This window comes from Ovis aries, chromosome 16, assembly GCF_016772045.2.
Source record: "Ovis aries strain OAR_USU_Benz2616 breed Rambouillet chromosome 16, ARS-UI_Ramb_v3.0, whole genome shotgun sequence".
NCBI classification, from domain to species: Eukaryota; Metazoa; Chordata; class Mammalia; order Artiodactyla; family Bovidae; genus Ovis; species Ovis aries.
The window spans coordinates 40,417,156-40,442,735 of record NC_056069.1 but is presented as its reverse complement, the minus strand read 5'-3'; the positions used below and the strand labels follow the sequence as shown (position 1 = coordinate 40,442,735).

Genomic DNA, 25,580 nt, shown 5'->3' with positions numbered 1-25,580 from the left:
GAGAGAAACCTACAACCCAGGTTACTGTACCCAGCAAGGATCTCATTCAAATATTAAGGAGAAATCAAAAGCTTTACAGACCGGCAAAAGCTGAGAGAATTCAGCACCACCAAACCAGCTCTTCAACAAATGTTAAAGGATCTTCTCTTTTCAGGAACGGTGTATCAACTCGTACCCAAAACAACAAAGTAAATGGCAGTGGGATCATACTTATCAATAATTACCTTAAATGTAAATGGGTTGAATGCCCCAACCAAAAGACAGACTGGATGAATGGATACAAAAACAAGACCCCTATATTTGCTGTCTACAAGAGACCCACCTCAAAACAAGGGACACATACAGACTAAAAATGAAGGGCTAGAAAAAGATATTTCACACAAATGGAGACCAAAAGAAAGCAGGAGTAGCAATACTCATCAGATAAAATAGACTTTGAAATAAAGGCTGTGAAAAGAGACAAAGAAAGACAACATAATGATCAAAGAATCAATCCAAGAAGATATAACAATTATAAATATGTATGCACCCAACATAGGAGCACCGCAATATGTAAGGCAAATGCTAACAAGTATGAAAGGGGAAATTAACAATAACACAATAATAGTGGGAGACTTTAATACACCCCCTCACACCTATGGATAGATCAACTAAACAGAAAATTAACAAGGAAACACAACCTTTAAATGATACAATGGACCAGTTAGACCTAATTGATATCTATAGGACATTTTACCCCAAAATAATGAATTTCACCTTTTTCTCAAGTGCACATGGAACCTTCTCCAGGATAGATCACATCCTGGGCCATAAATCTAGCCTTGATAAATTAAAAAAAAGAAATCATTCCAAGCATCTTTTCTGATCACAATGCAGTAAGATTAAATGTCAGCTACAGGAAAAAAACTATTAAAAATCCCAACATATGGAAGCTAAACGACATCCTTCTGAATAACCAACAAATCATAGAATAAATCAAAATATGCATAGAAACAAATGAAAATGAAAACATAACAACCCCAAACCTATGGGACTTAGTAAAATCAGTGCTAAGGATAAAGGTTCATAGCAATACAAGCTTACCTCAAGAAATAAGAAAAGAGTCATAAATAACCCAACTCTACACTTAAAGCAACTAGAAAAGGAAGAAATGAAGAGCCCCAGGGTTAGTAGAAGGAAAGAAATCTTTAAAATTAGGGCAGAAATAAATGCAAAAGAAACAAAAGAGACCATAGCAAAAATCAACAAAGCTAAAAGCTGGTTCTTTGAGAAGATAAATAAAATAGATAAACCATTAGCCAGACTCATCAAGAAACAAATGGAGAAGAATCAAATCAACAAAATTAGAAATGAAAATGGAGAAATCACAACAGACAACACAGAAATACAAAGGATCATAAGAGACTACTATCAGCAACTATATGCCAATAAAATGGACAACTTAGAAGAAATGGACAAATTCTTAGAAAAGTATAACTTTCCAAAACTGAACCAGGAAGAAATAGAAAATCTTAACAGATCCATCACAAGCACGGAAATAGAAACTGTAACCTTCCAGCAAACAAAAGCCCAGGACCAGACGGCTTCACAGCTGAATTCTACCAAAAATTTAGAGACAAGCTAACACCTGTCCTACTCAAACACTTCCAGAAAATTGCAGAGGAAGATAAACTTCCCAGCTCATCCTATGAGGCCACCATCACCCTAATACCAAAACCTGACAAAGATGCCACAAAAAAAGAAAACTACAGGCCAATATCACTGATGAAAATAGATGCAAAAATCCTTAACAAAATCCTAGCAAACAGAATTCAACAACATATTAAAAAGATCATACATCATGACCAAGTGGGCTTTATCCCAGGGATGCAAGACTTGTTTAATATCCACAAATCAATCAATGTAATACACCACATTAACAAATTGAAAGATAAAAGCCATATGATTTTCTCAATAGATGCAGAGAAACCTGTTGACAAAATTCAGCATCCATTTATGATTAAAACCCTCCAGAAAGCAGGAATTGAAGGAACATACCTCAACATAATAAAAGCTACATATGACAAACCCAAGCACTCTTTATCCTCAATGGTGAAAAATTGAAAGCATTTCCCCTAAAGTCAGGAAGAAGACAAGGGTGCCCACTTTCACCACTACTATTCAACATAGTTTTGGAAGTTTTGGCCACAGCAATCAGAGAAGAAAAAAAATAAAAGGAATCCAAGTTGGAAAAGAAGAAGTGAAACTCTCACTGTTTGCAGACTACATGATCCTCTACACAGAAAACCCTAAAGACCCCACCAGAAAATTACTAGCACTAATCAATGGATATAGTAAAGTTTCAGGATATAAAATTAACACACAGAAATCCCTTGCATACCTATACACTAACAATGAGAAAACAAAAAGAGAAATTAAGGAAACAATTCCATTCACCATTGCAATGAAAAGAATAAAATACATAGGAATAAATCTACCTAAAGAAACAAAAGACCTATATATGGAAAACTATAAAACACTGATGAAAGAAATCAAAGATGACACAAATAGATGGAGAAATATACCATGTCCATGGAAGAATCAATAAAGTGAAAATGAGTATACTACCCAAAGCAATCTACATATTCAATGAAATCCCTATCAAGCTACCAATGGTATTTTTCACAGAGCTAGAACAAATAATTTCACAATTTGTATGGAAATACAAAAACCTCGAACAGCCAAAGCAATCTTGAGAAAGAAGAATGGAACTGGAGGAATCAACCTGCCTGACTTCAGGCTCTACTACAAAGCTACAGTTACCAAGACAGTACAGTACTGGCACAAAGACAGAAATATAGACCAATGGAACAAAATAGAAAGCCCAGAGATAAATCCATGCACCTATGGACGCCTTATCTTTGACAAAGGAGGCAAGAATATACAATGGAGAAAAGACAATCTCTTTAATAAGTCGTGCTGGGAAAACTGGTCAACCATTTGTAAAAGAATGAAACTAGAACACTTTCTAACACCATACACAAAAATAAACTCAAAATGGATTAAAGATCTAAGTGTAAGACCAGAAACTATAAAACTCCTAGAGGAAAACATAGGCAAAACAATATGACATAAATCACAGCAGGATCCTCTATGACCCACCTCCCAGAGTAATGGAAATAAAAGCAAAAATAAACAAATGGGACCTATTTAAACTTAAAAGCTTTTGCACAATGGAGGAAACTATAAGCAAGGTGAAAAGACAGCCTTTAGACTGGGAGAAAATAATAGCAAATGAAGCAACTGACAAAGGACTAATCTCAAAAATATACAAGCAGCTCCTGCAGCTCAATTCCAGAAAAATAAATGACCCAATCAAAATGGACCAAAGAACTAAACAGACATTTCTCCAAAGAAGACATACAGATGGCTAATGAACACATGAAAAGATGCTCAACATCACTCATTATCAGAGAAATGCAAATCAAAACCACAATGAGGTACCATTTCATGCCAGTCAGAATGGCTGCTATCCAAAAGTCTACAAACAGTAAAGGCTGGAGAGGCTATGGAGAGAAGAGAACCCTCTTACACTGTTGGTGGGAATGTAAACTAGTATAGCCACTATGGAGAACAGTGTGGAGATTCCTTAAAAACTGGAAATAGAACTGCCTTATGATCCAGCAATCCCACTGCTGGGCATATACACCGAGGAAACCAGAATTGAGAGAGACACGTGTACCCCAATGTTCATTGCAGCACTGTTTAACCAGGACATGGAAGCAACCTAGACATCCATCAATAAATGAATGGATAAGAAAGCTATGGTACATATATACAATGGAATATTACTCAGCCATTAAAAAGAATACATTTGAATCAGTTCTAATGAGGTGGATGAAATTGGAGCCTATTATACAGAGTGAAGTAAGTCAGAAAGGAAAACACCAATACAATATACTAATGCATATATATGGAATTTAGAAAGATGGTAACGATGACGCTATATGTGAAACAGCAAAAGAGACACAGATGTATAGAACAGTTTTTTTGGACTCTTTGGGAGAAGGCAAGGGTGAGATGATTTGAGAGAATAGCATTGAAACCTGTATATTATCATATGTGAATCAGATCGCCAGTCCAGGTTTGATTCATGAGACAGGGTGCCCAGGGCTGGTGCACTGGGATGACCCTGAGGGGTGGGATGAGGAGGGAGGTGGGAAGGGGGCTCAGGATGGAGAACACATGTATACCCATGGCTGATTCATGTCAATGTATGGCAAAAGCCACTACAGTATTGTAAAGTAACTAGCCTCCAATTAAAATTAATTAAAAAATAAATAAACATAGCTGCAGGTCTTAAGTTGTACTCCTTCATGTTTTCTGGGAGAGGCTAGCAGCGTTTGAAATTATTTTTCACTTGCTTTTGTTGGGGGAGGGGGACTCTATTCCTTTGAATGAGACACTGAGCTGAGACTGGTTTTCTCAGATTATTTTTCTCCCTGTGGATGATCTTTCCAAGCTGTGATGGCTTATTATTCTGATTCTGTATGTACCAACTATTCTGCTTGGTAGTCTCTTTGGAATTCTTCCCTTTTGCAGTATTTCAGTTTTGAATTTCTCTTCTTAGACGTTTGGGTGAACTCTCTGCTGGATGGCAAACTCCTTGAAGGTAGGGGCTTGCTTTAATGCTTCCTTAAATAGACCAGAGCTTGAAGTACAATGCTGGTTGCCTAGTGGGAAATCAGTCAAGTTTTTAGTGAACAAGCAGAGGAATTCAGGAACCAGGGGGTAGTGCAAGGCTAGGTTTCCACTTTGTCACCTATAGTCTTACATGACTAGAGGACAGCTCTCATTCACCAAAGACCCTGGGCAATTTCATACCAAACTAGACATGGCCCAGAGGAACGTCTAACATATAACCTGCTAAGAGCCCCAGAATTGGAGAAGGAAATGGCAACCCACTCCACTGTTCCTGCCTGGAGAATCCCATGGACGGGGGAGCCTGTTGGGCTGCTGTCTATGGGATCACACAGAGTCGGATATGACTGAAATGACTTAGCAGCAGCAAGAGCCCCAGAATATCCTTGTTTACTCAGCCAGAGTGGAAATATTTTCCTCCTACCTGGGAACCTCAGAGGTCATGACAATAACTCAGTAAACACATCTTGAGGGAATTTGGCCTTTTGAACTGTGTTATAAAAATGTATAAAGATGAGCCTAGGGATACTGTGGTACAAATGAATAGTAAGATTTCAGTCTGGTGATTATCTTGTTAAAAAAAAAAATCCCAACAATGGACATAGCTGTATCACCTTCACTTCTGATATCCCTGCTCCAAATAAACTGGCAACTGAAATTGTTCCCAGCATTGCAGCTCTCTAAGTGAGAAGGAGGGAAGAAATTTTTGCCAGCTTGTCTATTCCTTCCTCACCTTCTGAGGTCCAGATGCATTCAGATGCATTCAGATGCCCATGTCCCCAACCACCAGACAAGTGAAGATGAGTTTTCTTAATGTTCTGCTCTTTAGTGAATCATAAAGACAATAAAGGGCAATTGGCTCTCAGCAGTACATAACTAATCCATTTCTCAATCCACAAGGGCCAAGTAGAACTAATTTAATCTCAGCTTCATTAGTTCATCCTTTGTCTGAAATCAAAATCAAATGCAAGATAATCAGTTACCCATGGTGGATTCATGTCAATGTATGGCAAAACCAATACAATATTGTAAAGTAATTAGCTTCCAATTAAAATAAATAAATTAAAAAAAATAAAATTTAAATTTAAAAAAGGGTGATTATATTAAAAAACAAAAACAAAAAACTGCCATTTTGTGGGTTTAAGTCCCCAATGGCTCCACCATCAGATTCCATCTGCAATTATTTCCACGGAGTTGGAGAAAGGTGCTCCTGCTTTTTCACTGATCGGCACCACCATCGTCTCCCATTCTTTTTCCTCAAAAGGGGCTTGCTCTCCTATTGAGACTCGGTGTTTCTTTCAAATGAGCACCAGCTCTGTGAGTCATATGGGGGAGTGCAGCTCTTTCTCTTTCTGAAGGCAAACCACCAGGAGCAACCACACATGAGTAGGTCTAAGTTACGGTGACTAAGGTGGTAAAGATGACCCAGGCCCTATGGAACTGAGAGGTTTGGCCCTGGATGTATAGAGTAAGACAAAGCCAGGAGAAGTTTGGAGAACGGAGGCAGTTCAGAGGCCAGGAGAATGGCCTTTGTCCTGGAAGAGACCCAGAATCAGTCTCCAGAGCTGCATAGTGAAGAGGCTGGGAGGGGAATGGACGTGTGACCTTGTGAGCACCTTGCATTTCCATGTTCATTCCTTTTGCTCTTCATTGAGGTTATCATCACTTTCACAGAAATTTTTGATATTTTTTTCTTATTATGTGTACTGGCTTATTTAAGTGATTTACTTTCCAATTATGATTTTCTCTTTCCTGTAGATTCTTACTGCTTTTCTATTTAGAGAAGACTTTTCAGTATTTCCTTTAGTGTTGCTGTATCCTTTTAGTGTTTGCTTGTCTGAAGAATTCTTTATGTCTCCTTCTATTCTAAATGGTAGAATGGGTAGAATATCCTAGGTTGCAGATTTTTCCCTTTGAGGACTTTAAATATATCTTTCCTGCAGCATTTCTGTAGAGAAGTCAGCTGATAGAATTATGGGGGTTACCTTGTAATTAACTCATTGTTTTGCTGCCTTTAGAATCCTTTTTTATCTTTAATTTTCACCATTTTTATTATATTAAGTCTTGGTGTATATCTGTTTGGGTTTTTCTGGTTTGGGACCCTCTGTACTTCCTGTGTCTGGATATTTGTTTCCTTCTTTAGGTTTGGGAAGTTTTTAGCCATAATTTCTTTAAATACATTTTCAATCCCCCTTTCTCTTCTCCTTCTGGCATTCCTATTATGTGCAAATTGGCACACTTCATCTTTTACCACGGTTTTCTTACATTGCTTTCATTTTCTTTTTTTCATTTGGCTTTCTCTCTGCTGTTCTAATTGAGTGATTTCCATTATTCTATAGTCTAGATCACTTATTTATTCTTCTATATTATTGGTTCTGGTATTTATACCCTTTAGTTCAACTTTCATCCCTTCAAATGAATTCTCTAACCTTTCTTGGCTTCTCCTTATAGTTTCTAATAGCTTTTTATAGCAATCTGCCTTTCTGTTGAACCTTTTTAAATTCCTCCAGTATTTGCATTATCTCCTTTTAGAACTCAGTCTCTATTGAACTGAAGAGGTCTGTTTCATTGTTCTTTCGGGGGAATTGGCTCCACCTCTTAATTGGGTGTGATTCCTCGGCTTCTTCACTTATATTTCTCTTGCTCTATGAGTTTAGGAGAAACGATTATCTACTTTGGTCTTGGTGGTCTATTTTTATGTGAGAGCATCCCCCTGTAACCTGTGTGGGTTTAATATGTTTTGGTAAGAGGGCTGTTTTTAGTATGGCTGCCTGCCACCTCTCCCTCAGTGTACGCTGACTGTTACTGCCTTGATAGGTGGTGTAACAGATGCTGTGGTGACGAGAGCCTGTGCTGGATGTTGAGCAGGGTCTCTTTTTTGCTCGGTGCTTTTCACTGCCCTGTCAGGGGCAAGGTCTGCTCCCTGTTGTTGGAGCAGAAGTCTCCAGATCAGTCTGAGCTGCATTTCTGGTCTTTGCTGCAAGGTAGGCAGGATTGGAAGGATTCCCAGGTGGCGCTAGTGGTGAAGAACCTGCCTGCCAATGCAGGAGACATAAGAGATGCAGGTTTGATCCCTGGTTTGGGAAGATCCCTTGGAGAAGGGCATGACAACCCACTTCAGTATTCTTGCCTAGAGAATCCCATGGATGAGGAGCCTGACTGGCCACAGTCCATAGGGTCGCCCAGAGTTGGACATGACTGAAGTGACTTACAAACGCAGGCAGGTGGGATTAGAACACTCTTTCTGGACGAGGAGCCTCTGAGTATTGTTCCCTGGAGCTGCTCACCTGTGAGTGTGCTCTGCTGTGTCACCTTTCACCCATCCTGTGGATTCATAAAGTACACTGCTCTTGTCGCTGCCCTTAGCCCCACCTCAGCCATGGGCATGCCAGTGATCAGTCCTGGTGCCTCTCAGGCTTTGCGTTCACAAGGCCGGCAGATCTTTCGAGCTCAAGTCACAGGGCTGCAGTAGTCTCATACCTGGGACCCACTGTGGGAGTTATGGAGACAGCTCAGATGCTGGCCTGGCCCAGCCCCCGCATGCATGCATCCACAAAACACATGGCTGCTAAGGCCAGACCCCTCCCAGCCTCAGGAGCACCTGCTGTCCCTTTGGATATTCTGCATGTGTTGAATTCACAAAGCTGGTGGAGGAGGTGTAACTCAGTGTCTGTGCCACCTTGGATTGAGATTTCATTTCCGTTTCCAAAGTCGCATGGCCCCTGGGACTCAGCTGTGATTTCAGCCCCACGTCTGTGCGTGGGCAACCCACTGGTGTCTGGTCCCGGGTTGCCCAGGTGGTGTTGGTGGCTAGAACATCCAAGCCTGCCTGGGCCAGAGCCTCTTCTGGAAGCTGCAGAGGCAGGGGCCAGAGAGTGGGATGAGGGGCTGCCATGGTGGCACTTAACATGGGGAGCTTCTCTTCATGCCACTTAACAAGGGAGCTTCTCTTCCATGGTGGCCTGGGCTGCTTCTGAAAACACTCCTGGTTGCAGCATGCCACACCCCATCCCCTCCAGCCTGTCTCCACCCAGCCAACACCATGGACTACTTCTCTTAATGTCTTTCCTGCCTCTCTGTCTTCCCACCTGACCCAGCTGTCTGTGGGGATGTTTCCCAGTTGTTCTCCCAGCCAGAGAGGAAGCCATGCAGTGATGGTGCCAGAGGCTCCACTGTAGCTGGCATCTGAGCAGGACCCCAGCTGGTGGCTGCCTGATGTCAAGTTCCAACTGGATTGTGCTCCCTGCCTTGGTATTACCTTGGCCCCAGGAACTGTATCCCATTACTGCTGGATCTGCAGGGACCATCAGTGAGCACCCCTAGTCCTGGCCACATCCCATGAAACAAGTTGGGGTGAGTTGGGCAGTACCACTGAAATGAAGGGGCCCGGCGGCTGTCCAGAGGGGAGTGGGTGGGCAGAGCTTGGTGAGAGAGTAAGCACAGAGGTAGGACCATTCTCTCCTTAACTTCTGTGTCTTGCTTTTACACTGCTTCTTCTGTCTTTTCATTATGATCTTGAAATCACATCATCATTCAGAATTTATGGGAAAGGAACCATTACAAAAATAATTTTGTTTATTTATTTTTGGTTGTGCCAGGTCTTTGTGGCTGCACAGGCTTGTCCCTAGTTGTGATGAGATGGAGCTACTCTTCGTCGGAGTGCTCGGGCTTATTGCGGTGGCTTCTCTTGTTGCGGAGCACAGGGTCTAGGGTGCACAGACTTCAGTAGTGTGGTGCGTGGGCTCAGCAGTTGCAGCTGGCAGGGCTCTAAAGCGTAGACTCTGCAGTTGTGGCACATGGACCCAGTTGCTCCGAGTCACGTGGCATCTTCCCAGATCAGGGATTGAACCTGTGTCTCCTGTCCTGGCAGGCGGGCAATACACCAGGGAAGCTCAGGAACTTTTTTTTTTTTTTTATAATGCTCCCCCTTCCCCATTCATGCTAATCTTAACTTTCTCACATAGAAGCAGGGGTGTTCATATCAAGGGTGGATAGTGGTGGGCTATCTCTTTGGGATCTTTGATACCCCTGTCAGCCTTCTCTCAGTGCAAGAGGAAGGGCTACTATTAGTGAATATTTAATGGCCATGGGTACTTCTATGTACTGAGTTTAACTGCATAAGTAGTTCGTTTCTCATCTTTCCCCTTCCCCTACATCCCTCTTGAGCCTGAAACCTGGCACTGCAGAGAAGAATAGGAAAGCCCTTTTCCATCTTCCTCCAAAATACACTCCGCAAGCCAGCTTCACCATCAGTAAAGCTGTTGTCATGATCTGGCTGGGTATATCTGTGCTGTTTGGTTTGAAACCTCAGTTGGAGGAGGGTGATTATTCCAAACCCTCAATATGTCACTTTTCCATTTTACCCAGTTCTGGTTTATTTCCTCTGACTCAAGGATTGAACACTTGAGCCCTCAACAGCTGATTACAGACTCTTGTGGAGCCATGCTCCTTACCTTCTCTCTCCTCTGAAATTATTTTTATCAAGCTAATGACCTTTGAATCCTGATATGTATTTTTTCTTCTTTGGAAGTTTTCTGGCCCACCCTATCAGTTCTTGGTGAGGTCTGAGTGTTAGGGTGAGTTTGATTTTACTCCAGAAACCCTGCTACTCACTCCAAGGTGATAGCTATTCTCCTGCAGTTTTTCAGCTTCAGAACTACTGACATTTTGAGTCACATAATTCTCTGTGGTGGGAGGGGCTGTCCTATAGAAAGTTTAGTAGCATCCTTCGCCTGTACTCACTAGATGCCAGTAGCACCCTCCATCAAATTTGTGAAAGCCAAATGGGTCTCAGATATTGTCAGATGTCTTCTAGGGACAAAACCATCTCTAATTAAGGACTGCTCTCCTAGGGGTAAATGGATACAGTGAAGCAGCAGCAGAGAAGGGCCTCTGTCTTTGTGGCAGAGTTAGCACTGGCTTCATGGGGAAAAGCATTTGAGCTGAGCCTTGTAGGATAAGGGTTACCTAGTGGCCATAGCAGAGTTTTCAAGGTACAAACAGGTAGGTGTTCATGGTCCTCTGATTTCTTGACCCAAACCAGCTTCCTACCACCCCTATGCATGCCCACAGACATTGTAGGGGTCACCTGTGGATGCCTCGCTCTTCCCTGCTCAATGATCTTACTCATTCATGTGAGTGTATTCCATGTCCATATGTCCAGATTCTTTTGGGTTGGCCCAAAAGTTTGTTTGGGTTTTAGAACAACCCAAATAAACTTTTGGGCCAACTCGATACAACTGCTGGTTATATTTACCATACTGTGCACCACCTTTGAAAAAATATGTTGGATTTCTAAAGCAAATTCCTCTTCATCTTTATTATTACTTTCTCTTGAGCATTAAGAGAAAGCTTGTCTACAATTCATTGTTGTTTTCTTTTTTCTAAATTTTATTTAATTTTGCCTGTACTGGGTCTTCATTGCTATGTAGACTTTCTCTAGTTGTGGCAAGTGGGGGCTACTCTCTAGTTACAATGCACAGGCTTCCCACTGTGGTGGGTTCTCTTGTTGCAGAGCATGGGCTCAAAAAGCTTGGGTTTCAGTGTATAATTGTGCATGTGGGCTCAGTAGTTGTGGCACCCAGGCTTAGGTGCTCCAAGGCACATGGGGTCTTTCAGAGATTGAACCTGTGTCCCCTGCATTGGCAGGCAGACTCTTAACCCCTGGACCACCAGGGAAGTCTCCATTATGTCTGAACTTTGGATAGACTGAGGGACTAGGTTATGCAGTGAGCTGCAATTCCCAATGCGCTGGATCTGGGATTGTGGCAGATTTCAAGTATCACTTCAGATGGTCATACGGTGGGTTGTGTTGGTTACTGCACAATCATTCGTGAGAAGAGACCCAAGTTCTACTTCACCTGGGATATGACTCATCGCATGACATGCGGATTTAGGGGTGGAGGAGGAGGGAGTCTGCAGGGAGTGATGGAGGGAGGACTTGACAGATCCTCCTCCAGGTTGCTAAATTCCAGAGTTGCTCTGGTGGCTAGTGGGAGTCTCATAGCAGGGGTAAATGAATCACATGGAAACATCAGTGAGTCTGGCCGTTTATTGATGCCACACAATGGCAGGCTATGGTTAACATTCTGGTTTTAAATACTGTGGTACCCACTGAGGTACCCCTTAAGGAGTCTGGGCCTGGGAAAGCAGTACAGAGATGCAGAGAGGACAATGGATGAGGCCTCAGACCACATGCAACCACTTTGGAGGGAGAGACAGGCAGAATTGTGCTTTTCCAACCATATTTTTTTAAATGACATAACTTAAAATAATACTAACAATATTTGAACACGCAATTAAAAAAAATAGCATCAAATATGTTGGTTAAGTTGTAGCACCAGACAGTTCATGTCATGAGGCCTCCCTCTTGCAAGTGAATCACTGTGCACTGATTTCATTGTCCTAGGGCTTCATCCTAAAGTCAGAAGTGCTATGACTTGTAATCTCTCGTGAAGCAATGTGTAGCTTTCAGTGTTTCGGGGATTTTAACCAATTGATTGGGAAATTATGCCCTGAAACAATATAAATCCTTCAAATCATGTTCCAGAAACATGATGAAATTATCAGCAACACTCAATATCTGAAAGCTTCACATTGGGATGGCTCCACCACGTAGAGATGGATCAGGAGACTGGACAGAGATACACTCTTGTTTAAGAAGTCCCAACATTAAAATGAGTCACTCCTACAAAGGGGCAACTGATTGTATCACAGATTGATTTCATTTTTACAAAGGTATTCACTCTTTAGTCTCTTGAAATGTTGTTTCCTCTTGGTGGTTTGAATTATGTTTGGATGTTCAAAAACTAAATGAACCCAACTCTACCACTGGTAGAGGTGACATAAACCAGATTGGGCTTGAGAACCTTCATGTATTGAAGCACCAGGCCCTGCGGTGGCCTCTCTGGTTCATGGTAGATGCATATCCAGTGTCTCTTGCTACACTTCTCACTTGCTTGTTCAAGGTGGGAGGAAAGGAGGCCACGGAGGAAATAAAGCAACATCACTACTTCATGTTGGCCCCCGTGAGCACCGAAAGAATGGTGAGATGTCATCTAGGTTCTTTAAAAGAATGGTGAGATGTCATCTAGGTTCTTGTCTTTCACGTGTTCCTGTTAATCTGAGGTCCCTCTCTTATTGCTAGCATGCGGACCTTTCAAAACCCTGACTGTCAAGGCAACAACCAAGTCAGATGACTCCAGTAGCAAGTACTATCTCATGACCCAGAATGACAGATGCTAAACAACTGTCTTACCTCACAGCCTCAATACAGGAAGTGAATGTTCATGATGCAGGATTGGGGCCAATATTCTGCCTTTGAGAAACTAGGGAAAGGCCTAGAATAGGGCACCTGGTCAGACCCTCTCTACATTTCTACCATCTTTTCCTCATGGGTCATAAATAACATTTTGCATATTGGGAAATCTGGCCTAGTTTAGTTTGCTGAGGTCACGGGAATCTGGGTTTGTTCCTGAGTTTTGTAAAACTGGTTATATCCAGGGCTCTGATGACATGCATGATCCCAGGATAGCAGTTGTTGTTGTTCAGTTGCCAAGTCTGTTTGACTGTTTGTGACCCCATGGACTGCAGCACGTCAGGCTTTCCTGTCCATCACCATCTCCCAGAGTTTGCTTAAACTCATGTCCATTGATTTGGTGATGCCATCCAACCATCTCATTCTCTGTCACCTGTCATTCAGTCTTGTCCAACTCTGTCCAACTCTTGTCCGACTCCTTGCAACCCCAGGCAGGCTTCTCTGTCCATGGAATTCTCCAGGCAAGAATAATGGAGTGAGTTGCCATTCCCTTCTCCAGGGGATCTTCCCAACTCAGGGATCGAACCCATGTCTCCTGCATTGCAGATGACTCTTTACCATCTGAGCCACCAGAGAAGCCCTGGGATAGCAGAGTACCAGGTTAAGTTAAATCCATCCAACGTACTAAATTAATCCCCTTGAAAGCCTATACTACACTTCAAGGACAGTTTTTGCAAATTGCCTCATTAGAAAAAAAATCAGGTTCTCTTCTATTCCTGTCACTGATGATTTAAGCATCTTCTCTCTCAAACTGATTTCACCAGAGACTCATCGGCCAGCAATGTTTAGATTTAAGGACAGAATATAAGAACCTAATCATACAGAAATAAATTCCCTGGTTTTGGTAAACATTTTTGCTTTTCTACTGTATCTGGACCTATCTCAAATTTCATCCCAACCCCAGTGTTTTATTTTCCACAGGCATTTATCAGAATAATACACAGTAATGGCTTGAAAAAAAAAAAGCACATAATATAAAAATTTTCAGCTTCTGGTATCCAAGCAATAGAACTGGTGTTGGCCAGCAACACCATTACACATTTAACAGAAGATGCATATGGATTTGCCCACTTGTACATCTATCTACATGTTTATATTCATTCTGCCACCATCTGCATATTAGCACCATGTTTCAATAGCACCATTCTGCTGAACGAAGAGATAACTCAAGGGAAAGATGGGACACTGTGCTCCGTGGTGGATGTTAGTGGTACTTGTGTGTGAGTCTAAAGACATGCAGCCCTTGACATGAAGATAGCTCTCCTGCCTTCCCCTCTGTCAAGAGCTGGTTCTGAAGGCTTCTTTCCCTGGGGGCTCTACTCCTCTCACCCTCCCCTGACTTTCCAGGTTCAGTTCATATAAACACCTCCCTTTACAAACCAGAAAATTCACCTTCAACTTGAGACCATAACCTACTTTGATTCCTGCTGGGTGATGGGAACATCAAAGATTCAGCCTTCTTAACTTTTTTGGACTCCCTGACTCACCTGTTCCTTTCAAGGAAAGAGATTCTCAAAAGTAACTACTGGGTGTGCTAGAGAGTAGATCAGCTTTACCTCCTTTTTGAAAAGTTTTTTTCTTGAGACTATTAGTTTATACAAAGTTTTTCTATATTTGATTGATGCAATTTACCTAGGTCTTAGAAATATTTCCATCTAGAGCTCCATTTCCCAACTTGAGGGTAGGTGGGCGGGTTGTAGACACAGACCTGGCTGCAGCACTTGTGATGTGTAAAGCCTCAGTGGTGGAAAGATGTTCACCCTGAATTGAAGACCCAGGCAGGGGATGTGCCAGGGAAGGGAAAGTCACACAGAAAGACTCATATGCTCTTCTGCAAAGGAATGGGTATGTGCCAGGGAAGTGGGAAGAATAGAAGCCCACATTCTCTTCCTTATACAAGAAACTGATTTCTGATCATTTGTTTTTTAAGAGTTTTCATAGAAATTATCCTAAGTCAGAAATGTCTTCTGTATAACCTAAATCCCTTAAGTTTACTAAAGCTATAGTTCCTGCCCATTTCCTCTTCTTCTAGTGCCCCTAAGAAGGCAGGGGAGTCTAAACAGCTCAGATGTAGAGTCTACAGGGATTAGGGACAGACTGAGTCTGTAGCCAAGACTTTTTCTTCCTGCCTCAGTTAAATATTAGGTAAAGAAAGTGGTCCCCTGCCTGGATGAATTACAAGAATGTTCCTGAAAGCTCTCCTGTGACATTTGAAACAGCAGCTGCCCCAAGTAGGGAGATTTAGGAAAAAAAGAAAAAAGGGAATGATTTCATCAAAGTAAATTAATAAGAATAATTGTTCCCTGGATAAGTGAGGCTCTATTTCCTGATACTCTCTTGAGGTAGTCTGGGAAAAATATGGTCTCTCTGTTTTTATCTTTAAGGGAGGAACAAAACACATCATTTTGTGGACTTGTCCAACTTGGTACCTTTCCCAGGAGATGATCCCATGAGAAGCCCAGTTCTCCTGGACACCTCACCTGCCTATCAGGGAGCAGTGAGCACAACAGTGCCATGACTCCTGTGAGGGATATTGTGTGGCTAAAGGGACACAGTGTGCTTTGTTTTGTTATGAGTCAAAGTTGAACCTGAAACACAGAATAACACGGCAAGAAAGTGGTCCCTGGGCTAGAACATGTCCTGGTCAGCAGGCTGCTGCAGTCTATGGTGGAGGGTGGCTTCCTTCTGCACTTAGGGTGCTTTGGGGTTCTTGAGTGGCTGTCGCTTTCTTGGCCTTTGGGTGTGGGCCACGTGTGTCTGGGAACACGAGAGGCAGCACTGAGCTCTCACGGTGGGCACGGAACATTTCTTCATGGTTTTAAGCGTCTGGCAGAAACTGGCTGATAAATTGTCCTTGGTGCAAAGGAGATCTGTGGGAGGAGACAAAAGATGAGAAAAAAACAAAAGATGATCTTTTTGTTAAGTGAAAGAGCACAACTTCTATTAATGGAAGATTTTATATGTCTCCTGAGAAAGGCTCCATAGCGATTCATAATAGCTGACATCTACTGACGGTCACGCCTGTGTAGTAATGTGTTGATTACAATGGTTCCTATTTTAACTAATAACAATGTGTTTGAGCCTAGTTATAATAATTTAAAATTCACAGTCCAAAACCACAATTATGTTTGTACTAGCCTAATATCTTGACCATCCTTTCCTCATACATGATTGGACTAGATTTCTCAGGGACCATCCTCGCATATTCTGTGGGTGGTAGACACTCAGACTGCAGTGGCCCTTGTCTGGAAAAAGTTCAATAAGGGCCCAATAACAGATTTTTCTTTTATAAAATGAAATTGTTTCCAACTTTGCTTCAGCGCCTCTCAGAGCTCTGCCTGACTTTCTTTCTCCATTACAGATTTGAATAGTCCTACAGTACAGCTTTTTACCCCAAACAGGCTGCTGTCCTTTGTAAATAGAATTGTTAGCAAAAGCAGAAATTGAGGTAATATTCCTCTTTACCCAAATCTGTGACAAGTGTTTTACCTCTCTCTGCATTTTTCACCTTCAGGTCACAAAGGTAAAAAATGCTTTTCACCTGCTCAGAACTCATTGTTCCTTGACTGTGCCTTTTTTCCTCCTTCTTCTCCATGAAGAGCTATCTTCTATTAACCGTCTAATTCCATTTGGTTTGCAAGTGTTAACTGCACTTGAGAGCAGGTAACATAGAATGCTCCTAGAACCCACGACCTTTTCATTGCTGCTGCTTTTCTTCTTCAGGCCTCATCTTAAAGCTATTATAAATCAGTGTCCCCTAATCCCACAGGAAACTTCTGAATGTGATCTGATATTTCAGAAAGAGAACGTATTTCTGCCAAGTGTTTCTACTGTGGAATAGGATTCTGAGCTCTTCATCTCCCACATTCCTGCAGGAGCAGCAGGTGTTCTCCATGGGGCCTATCAGAATGCAATGCACATCACAGGCAATCCACTAAAAAGACTGCAATGATGGGAAAAAACCTTACCGCTTATATAGCTGAATGAATACAACACGTTAAATTCATGCTCTCAAGATGAGTGCATGCGTGTGTGCTCGCTTCAGCCATGTCTGACTCTTTGCGACCCTATGGACTGTAGGCTCCTATGGCTCCTCTGTCCATGGGATTCTCCAGGCAAGAATACTGGAGTGGGTTGCTCTTTAGAATGAGGCAGGGCTTCCTTCCTAGGTCTCTGGCTTTGGAACAGGGCCCAGCATAGGGTTGCTCTGATTTCTAAGTCTCTCCTAAGGCCTGTTTGGATGGTGGATGAAGAAGGTGCATCTGGGGTAACTCTTTGTCCCACAGTCTCCTTGCTGTGAATCTGTCAGTGCTCTGGTGCTACTACAAGAGAAGACAGTTTGAAGTTTGAAAGCTTAGCTTCCAATGGCCCAAAGCTTCTTTTGGCCATGTTGGACCACATGGATCCCTTCTGTCCCAGTCTCCAAACCTGTATTATTATTGTAACATTTGCTCAAACATGGCACTATGTTCTATCTTAGACTGTTCTGTAAAAGGTATGTGAGCCTTTTCTACTAAAGGCTCTCTCTCTAGGGTGACCTCTCTCTAGGATGTCTACCATTCTATTAGGTTGGCAAAAAAAGTTTGTTTGGGTTTTTCTAAAACATCTGATGGAAAAACCCAAATGAACTTTTTTGCCAACCCAGCAGAAAGGCCTCTTAGAGTACCTCAAAGTCTTTAACTTATTCTGGGTTGAATTGTGTCCTCCAAAGCTTCAGTGTTCCTTCAAAGTTGAAGTCTTAACCATTGGTACCTGTGGATGTGACCTTATTTGGAAATATTTCTTGGCAGATGTAATTATGATGTAAATAAAAATGCAGGCACCCTGGAGTAGAGTGGGCTCTCAATCAACATGACTGTGTCCTTATCGAGAGAGAAGAGATAGACACACATGGTAAAGAGAAAGCCATGCAATGACACACACACACAGAGGAAGATGGTCATGTGATGATGGAGGCAGAGACTGGAGTTATGCAGCTACAAGTCAGAGAAAGCTGATGGCCACCAGAAGCTAAGACAAGAGAGCACGATTCTACCAGGAACCTTGATTTTTTTTTTTTTTTACCTCCTTGCCTCCAAAACTGTGAAAATAAATTTCTGTTGCTTTAAGCTTCTGATAGTTTGCAAGAGCCCTAGGAAAGTAATGCACCTCCTCCCCCATAACAATGACGAAGATAATTTATTAAGCACTTACCACATTCTAGGCAACGTGCTTGATGTATACGATTTCATTTGATCCTCATAGAATTTACTTATAGGTATGTCTGTTTTTCTCCTTTGCCAACAAAGGTCCGTCTAGTCGAGGCTATGGTTTTTCCAGTGGTCATGTATGGGTGTGAGAGTTGGACTGTGAAGAAAGCTGAGTGCCAAAGAATTGCTGCTTTTGAACTGTGGAGTTGGAGAAGACTCTTGAGAGTCCCTTGGACTGCAAGGAGATCCAACCAGTCCATTCTGAAGGAGATCAGTCCCTGGGTATTCATTGGAAGGACTGATGCTGAGGCAGAAACTCCCAATACTTTGGCCACCTCATGTGAAGAGTTGACTCACTGGAAAAGACCCTGACGCTGGGAGGGATTGGAGGCAGGAGGAGAAGGGGACGACAGAGGATGAGATGGCTGGATGGCATCACCAACTCGATGCACATGAGCTTGGGTGAATTCTGGGAGTTGGTGATGGACAGGGAGGCCTAGCGTGCTGTGATTCATGGGGTCGCAAAGAGTCAGACATGACTGAGCAACTGAACTGATGCAATTGAACTGATGTCTGTTTTTCTCCTTTTAAAACTGAGGTTCCAGAAAGGCTAACTGGCCCAACATCACACAGCTGGAAAGTAGATGGTGATGCTGGAATCTGAATGTTGCCTTAGTGCCTCTAGAGCTTTGGATCTCTTGTGCTGGTGATGGGGGAGGAGGGGTCCACATGGACAGGTTCTTCCCTGACCAGAATATCTTCATTTGTTTAACCCATGGCTCCCACTTGTCAGGTCCACACCTCCAGCAATAAAAGGGACCCAGCCAAGCCTGGTGTCCTTGCCTGATCTTGGGAACCACTGGATCACAAGCTGGGAACATGTAGGTCCTGAGTCTTCCTGTTTGAAAGTGGGGAACTGGAAAGAAGAGTGGAGGAGGGCAGTGACCTATATTGGGAGCCTGTGTTCCAAGCCTATGTTTAGCAGCTCATTTATACAATAACTGTGAGCCCAACAACATGGCAGGGCTTAATTGCACCAGTTCTCCTTATTATTGTGAAACAATGAAGGCTGGCTGTGTTCATCAGCCAACTGGATGCCAGCCAAAGCACACAATGCTTATAATTAGGGGCAACTTAGAGAGGACATCCCAATTTGCCTATGTCTGTTCAATAGAAATCACACTTGGAACTTAAAGGGACAGTTGCAAGCTTGTTCCCTTGCTGTCAGCTATGTCTAAGTTGAAGGAATAACATTTTTCCCACAAAAGGTAAAAAATAATTTCCATGTTGTTGGCAAATACAGATTCTGTAAGACTTTGGGTTCCTTGAGGCCAGGGTCTGTGGCATACTCATGTCTGTATCCTCAGTTTTTATGTTTTGCCTGAAACACATCTTGTGATCAGCAATATTTGCTGAACACATGAATGAATTGAAATTCTGTTCATCTGGAAGAATATCTTTCAGTAGGAAGTCTGCTGAGGAGTGGCCAAGAGGGAGCAGTAAGACCCTGAGCCCACCTCTTCCCACAGGCATACTAAAATTGCAACTATGTACAGAGTAACTACTGATGAGAAAGACTAGCAGAAAAGATCTTCTACAACTACAGATATAAAGAAGAAACCGTAAGGAGACAGGTAGGCAGGATGGAGATGTAGAACAGTTAAGACCCATAACTCTGGGTGGGTGGACCACAAATGAAAATAATAATCACAGAGGTTCTCCGTGAGCAGGGGGCCTGACCCCTATATCAGCCTTCCCAGACTAGTAGTCTTGCATGAATAATATGAGTCCCCAGAACATCTGCCTTAAGGCTGATAGGATTCAAATTTAGGAGAGCCAAAGGGCTGCTCAAAATAAAGACCCCATTCTTAAAGGGCTTCCCTGCTAGCTCAGATGGTAAAGAATTTGCTTGTGATGCAAGGGACCCAGGTTCAATCCTTGGGTCATGGAGATCCCCCAGAGAAGGGAATTGTTACTACTCCAGAATTCTTGCCTGGAGAATCCCACGGACAGAGGAGCCTGTGAGCTATAGGGTGACAAAGAGTCAGACATGACTGAGCAACTAACACTTTTATTTAAAAGGCACACACAAAATTTTACATCCTCCAGGACCCAAGGCAGAAGCAGTAATCTGAAGGCAGTCTGTCTGTACCAGGATACCCCAGGTCAGGCAACTACCAGGTGGAGACACAGCCCCAGTCACCAGCAGTCCTGCTGCTTTAAGACCTCCTGAGCTGCTCTGACTTGGCCCTACACAGTGGAGGGCCTACAGCCCAGCCCTTCACACCAGTGTGCTAGGACTAGCTCCAGGAACCCCAGGGCCTAGTCCCCACCCACCAACAAGTTGACACATCAACTCCAGGACTCCCAGGGCCCTGAAGCCAGAAGTCCCAGGACCAGGTTTCACTCTGCAGCTTGCCATGTCAGTAAGCCCTGGCCTTTGTCCATTTGGCAGGCCAACATCCGCTCTGAAAAACCTTGGACAGCAAGGTGCCCCAGCATATGGTCCTACCTACCAGTGGGTCAACACCAGCTCTAGGACTTTCAGGGCCCTGTAACAAGAAACCCCTAAACCTGGCTCTACCTATCTGCAGGCTGACATCAGCTCTAAGTCACCCTGGGTCACACATCAGCAGGCCAACAGCAGCTTTGGGACACCATGGACCTCATAGCCAGTCATATCAGGAACCAGCTCTGCCTACAGGTAGGCTTGCAGTCAGCCATCTCATGTCCTGGCCCCACCAAGGCAGAGCCTGGCAGCAACCTTACAGGAAGCCAGCCACACCTACCAGACGCCCACAATGGTTAGCCCATCACAACAGAAAGACCCACGCAGCCCATGTTGGGACACCTTTAGAGCATAAAGCTTTTGATGAGAGCAGACTATGCTGCTGGAACACATAGGATTTCTCCTACAAAAGGCTGCTTCTCCAATGTCAGGAAACAAAACCCATCACATACACAGAAATAAAAATAGCAAATTAGGCAAAACGAGGCAATAGAGGAATATATGCCAAATGAAGGAAGAAGATAAAATGCCAGAACTAACTGCACTGAAGATAGGCAACCTATCCAAAAAAGAGTTCAAGGTAATGATTATAAAGATGAACAAAGAACTTGAGAGAAGAATCGGTGAATACATTGAGAAGATTAACAAAGAAAGAATCAAACAGCTGAGAAATAGAAAAGCTGAAATAAAAAATATACTAAAAGGAATTAACAGTGGATGAGATGATAGGAACAGATCAGCCAGCTGGAAGACAGTAGTGGAAATACTGAAGTTGAACAGAAAAGCAAAATAATAATAATGATAATCAGGACAGTTTAGAGACCTCTGTGATACAATATTAAGTGCACTAACATTCACAATATAGGGACCCCAGAAGGAAAATTAGGGAAATGGGCAGAGAACATATTTGATGATGTAATAACTAAAAACTGCCCTAACCTGGAAAAGGGAAGAGACATCCAGGTCCAGGAAGCACATAGTCCAAAATAGGATCAACTCAAAGATGATCACATCGAGACACAATGTAATTAAAATGGCAAAAATTAAAGGCAGAAAATTAAAACCAGCAAGGGAAAAGCAACAAGTACAAGAGCACTCCCATAAGGCTATCAGCTGACTATTCAGCAGAAACTCTGCAGGCCAGAAGGGCATGATATATTTAAAGTGATGAAAGAGGAAATTCTTGGTTGTAACCAAGAATATTCTACCTGATGGAGAGATCAAAAGTTTTACAAAAGCTAAAAAAATTTAGCACCACTAAACTTATCTGGTGACTCAGACAGTATAGAATCCTCCTGCAGTGCAGGAGACCTGGGTTTGATCCCTGGGTTGAGAAGATCCCCTAGAGAAGGGCATGGCAAACCACTCCAATATTCTTGCCTGGAGAATCCCATAGACAGAGGAGCCTGATGGGCTACGGTCCATGGGGTTACCCAGAGTAGGACATGACTGAGTGACTAAGCACACAAAATAGCTTTACAGGAAATGGTAAAGGGATTTCTATAAGTGAAAAATAAAATGCCACAATTAGGAACACGAAAATTATAAAAGGAAAAATTAAATGGTATAAATACAAATATGCAATAAAGGCAAATATACAAAAAATCAATCATGTAGAAAGATTAAAAGGTAAAAACAAAGTTTATCTATATCCACAGTAAGTAGTTAAGGAATACACAAAAACACATAGAATATGATGTCAAAAACAGTAAACATGGGAGAGAGGAGTAAAAATGCAGGGTTGTTAACACATTATTGACCAGGTGATTTTAGTAGACACTAATGCCTGTGGCCAGTGAATTGGTATGTAAGTGAACACTGAAATGTCTCCAATCAGTACCATTCAGGTCAAAAACAGATATATTAATATATCTTTGGTTAATAATGTGTTAAATGCATCCTATACATAGTAAATCCTAAAAAGATGCCAACAAAAACTACTAGGGCTCATCACTGAATTCAATAAAGTTGCAGGATACAAAGTTAATATACAGAAATCAGATGCATTTCTATACACTAACAATGAACTATCAGAAAGAGAAATAGAAGAAACAATTCTATTTACAATGACATCAAAAAGAATAAAATATCAAGGAATAAATTAAAGGAGTTAAAAACTGTACTTGGAAAACTATCAGACACTGATGAAAGAAACTGAAGATGACATAAACAACTGGAAAGATATCCTGTGTTCATGAACTGGAAGAATTAATTCTGTTAAAATGCCTGTACTACCCAAGGAAATCTACAGATTCAATGCACTCCCGATCAAATTACCAAATGCATTTTTTACAGAACTAGAAGAGATTAACTCTCAAATTTGTATGGAAACACAAAAGATCCCCCAACAGCCAAAACAATCTTCAGAAAGAAGAACAAAGCTAGAGGTATTACATGTCCTGATTTCCAACTATATGACAAAGCTACAGTAATCAAAACAGTATGGTACTGACACACAAACAGACACTGCTCGATGGAACAGAATAGAGAGCCCAGAAATGGACCCACCCTCACATGGGCAAATAACCTATGACAAAACAGTGAAGACTATACAATGGGGAACTGACAGCCTCTTCAACAAATGGTGCTGGGAAAATGAACAGCTACATGCAAAAGAATCAAACTGGACTATTCTCTCACACCATGCACAAAAATAAATTCACAGTGGATTAAAGGCTTAAGTGTAGGAAAAAACCCACAAAATTTCTTGAAGGAAGCAGCAGTACATGCTTTGATGTCAGTCTTAGTAATTTTTTTTTTTTTGGATCTGTCTATTTAGGCAAGGGAAACAAAAGCAAAAATAAATGGGGATATATCAAACTAAAAATCTTTTTCATAGTGAAAGAAAATATCAACAAAATATAAAGGCTGACTACTGAATACCCAAGATCCTGATGCTGGGAAAGACTAAAGGCAGGAGGAGAAGGGGTTGACAGAGGATGAGATGGTTGAATGGCATCACTGACTTGATGAACATGAGTTTGAGCAAGCTCTGGGAGTTGGTGACGGACAGGGAAGCCTGGCATACTGCAGTCTGTGGGATTGCAAGGAGTCGGACACGACTGAGCAACTGAACTGAACTGAATAGGAGAAGATATTTGCCAACAGTGTATTTGATAAGGGGTTACTATCCAAAATATACAAAGATCTCATACATCAACATCAAAAAGCATACAACCTGATTAAAAAATGGGCAGAGGATCTGAACAGAAATTTTTCCAAAGACATACAGCTGGCCAACAGGCATGTGAAAGGATGCTCAGCATTACTAATCATCAGGGAAATGCAACCCAACACCACAATGAGATATCACTTCACACCAGTCAGAATGTCTTGCATCGAGAAGATCACAAATCACAAATGTTGGCCAGGATGTGGAAAAAAGGGAGCCCTTGTGCCCTGTTGGTGAGAATGCAAGTTGGTGCAGCTACTATGGAAAACAATATGGACATTCCTCAAAAAATTAAAAACAGAACTACCATACAATCCAAAAATTCCACTCCTAGGTATTCATCCAAAGAAAACAAGAATACTAATTAGAAAACACATATGTACCCTTATGTTCATTGCAGCAACAATAGCCAACATATGGAAATGACATAAATGCCCATCAATAGAAAAATGGATAAGATGTATATATCATTCAGATATATACAAGGGAATAATACTCAGCCATGAAAAAGAAATGAGATCCTGCCATTTGCCACAATATGGATAGACCTAGAGGGTATTAACACTAAATGAAATCAGACAGAGATCTTACTTACATGTGGAATCTCCAAAATGAAAAACAGACTAATAGATACAGAGAACAAACAGGTGGTTGCCAGGAGAATGTAGGGTAAGGGGAGGAAAAGAAATAGGTGGAGGAGATTAAGAGTGGAGAGAAAGATTAAGAGAGGAGATTAAGAATGGAGGAGAAAAGAGCTTGCTCAAACTTCCAGTCACAAAATTAATGAGTCACAGGTATGGAATGTACAGTGTGGGGAATACAGTCAATAACTCTGTAATATATTTGTATGGTTACATACCATAACTAGACTTATCATTATGATCAGTTTGAACTGTATAGACATATCAAATCACTATGTTGTATACCAGGCATGCACACGGTATTGCTTGTTATGCTTCAAAACCTATCTAACTCATAGAGAAATAGGTCAGATTTGTGGTTACCAGGGGTGCTGTCTTTTCACCAGATTGAAGACAGAGGATGAGATGGTTGGATAGCATCACCATCTCAATACAGATGAGTTTGAGCAAACTCTGGGAGATAGTGAAGGACAAGGCAGCCTGCAGTACTGCAGTTCATGGGGTCACAAACTGACAGATACAACTTAGCAAGTCAACAACAACAACAGAAGTGGGTGGTGTGGTGGAGGGGGAATTGGGTGAAGGCAATTAAAAGGTAGAAACTTCTGGTTATAACATAAGTACTAAGGATGTAATATATAGCATGACAAATAGTGATGCTGTACATTATACATGAGAGTGGTTAAGAGGAATCGTAAGCATTCTCATCACAAAACAATTTTTTCTATTTCTTTCTTTAATTTTGTATATAAGAGATGATGTCCATTCGTAAACTTTTCATGATTATCACTCCCTGTTGTAATTAAATAATTACATGTAATTAAATGTAATTAAATAATTATGCTCTACACCTTAAACTTATATAGTGCTATATGTCAATTATATCTCAAATAAAACTGGGTCAAAAAATTTTAAAAGTCTACTGACTCAAATGTTTATTTGTATCAACTTTAAGTACTGTCATTCTTTATTACTTTCATTATTTGTATTTACTTCTGTACCTCTCATTCCCCAAATTAAAAAACAACTCACGAATGGTGTGCATAAAGGGTTAGCTTTTGATTTTTAATCA

General features: G+C 41.8%; 1 protein-coding gene across 1 annotated transcript in view; it reads right to left on the bottom strand.

The window, feature by feature from the left end:
* Positions 1 to 11,717: 11,717 nt before the first annotated feature.
* ADAMTS12 (ADAM metallopeptidase with thrombospondin type 1 motif 12) overlaps positions 11,718 to 25,580 on the bottom strand; it is a 402,846-nt gene continuing 388,983 nt past the window's right edge. The window contains exon 24 of the mRNA XM_027980135.3: positions 11,718 to 15,867. Coding sequence (XP_027835936.2) covers positions 15,689 to 15,867 — 179 coding nt within the window. The 3' untranslated portion in view covers positions 11,718 to 15,688. The remainder of the gene's footprint in view (positions 15,868 to 25,580) is intronic.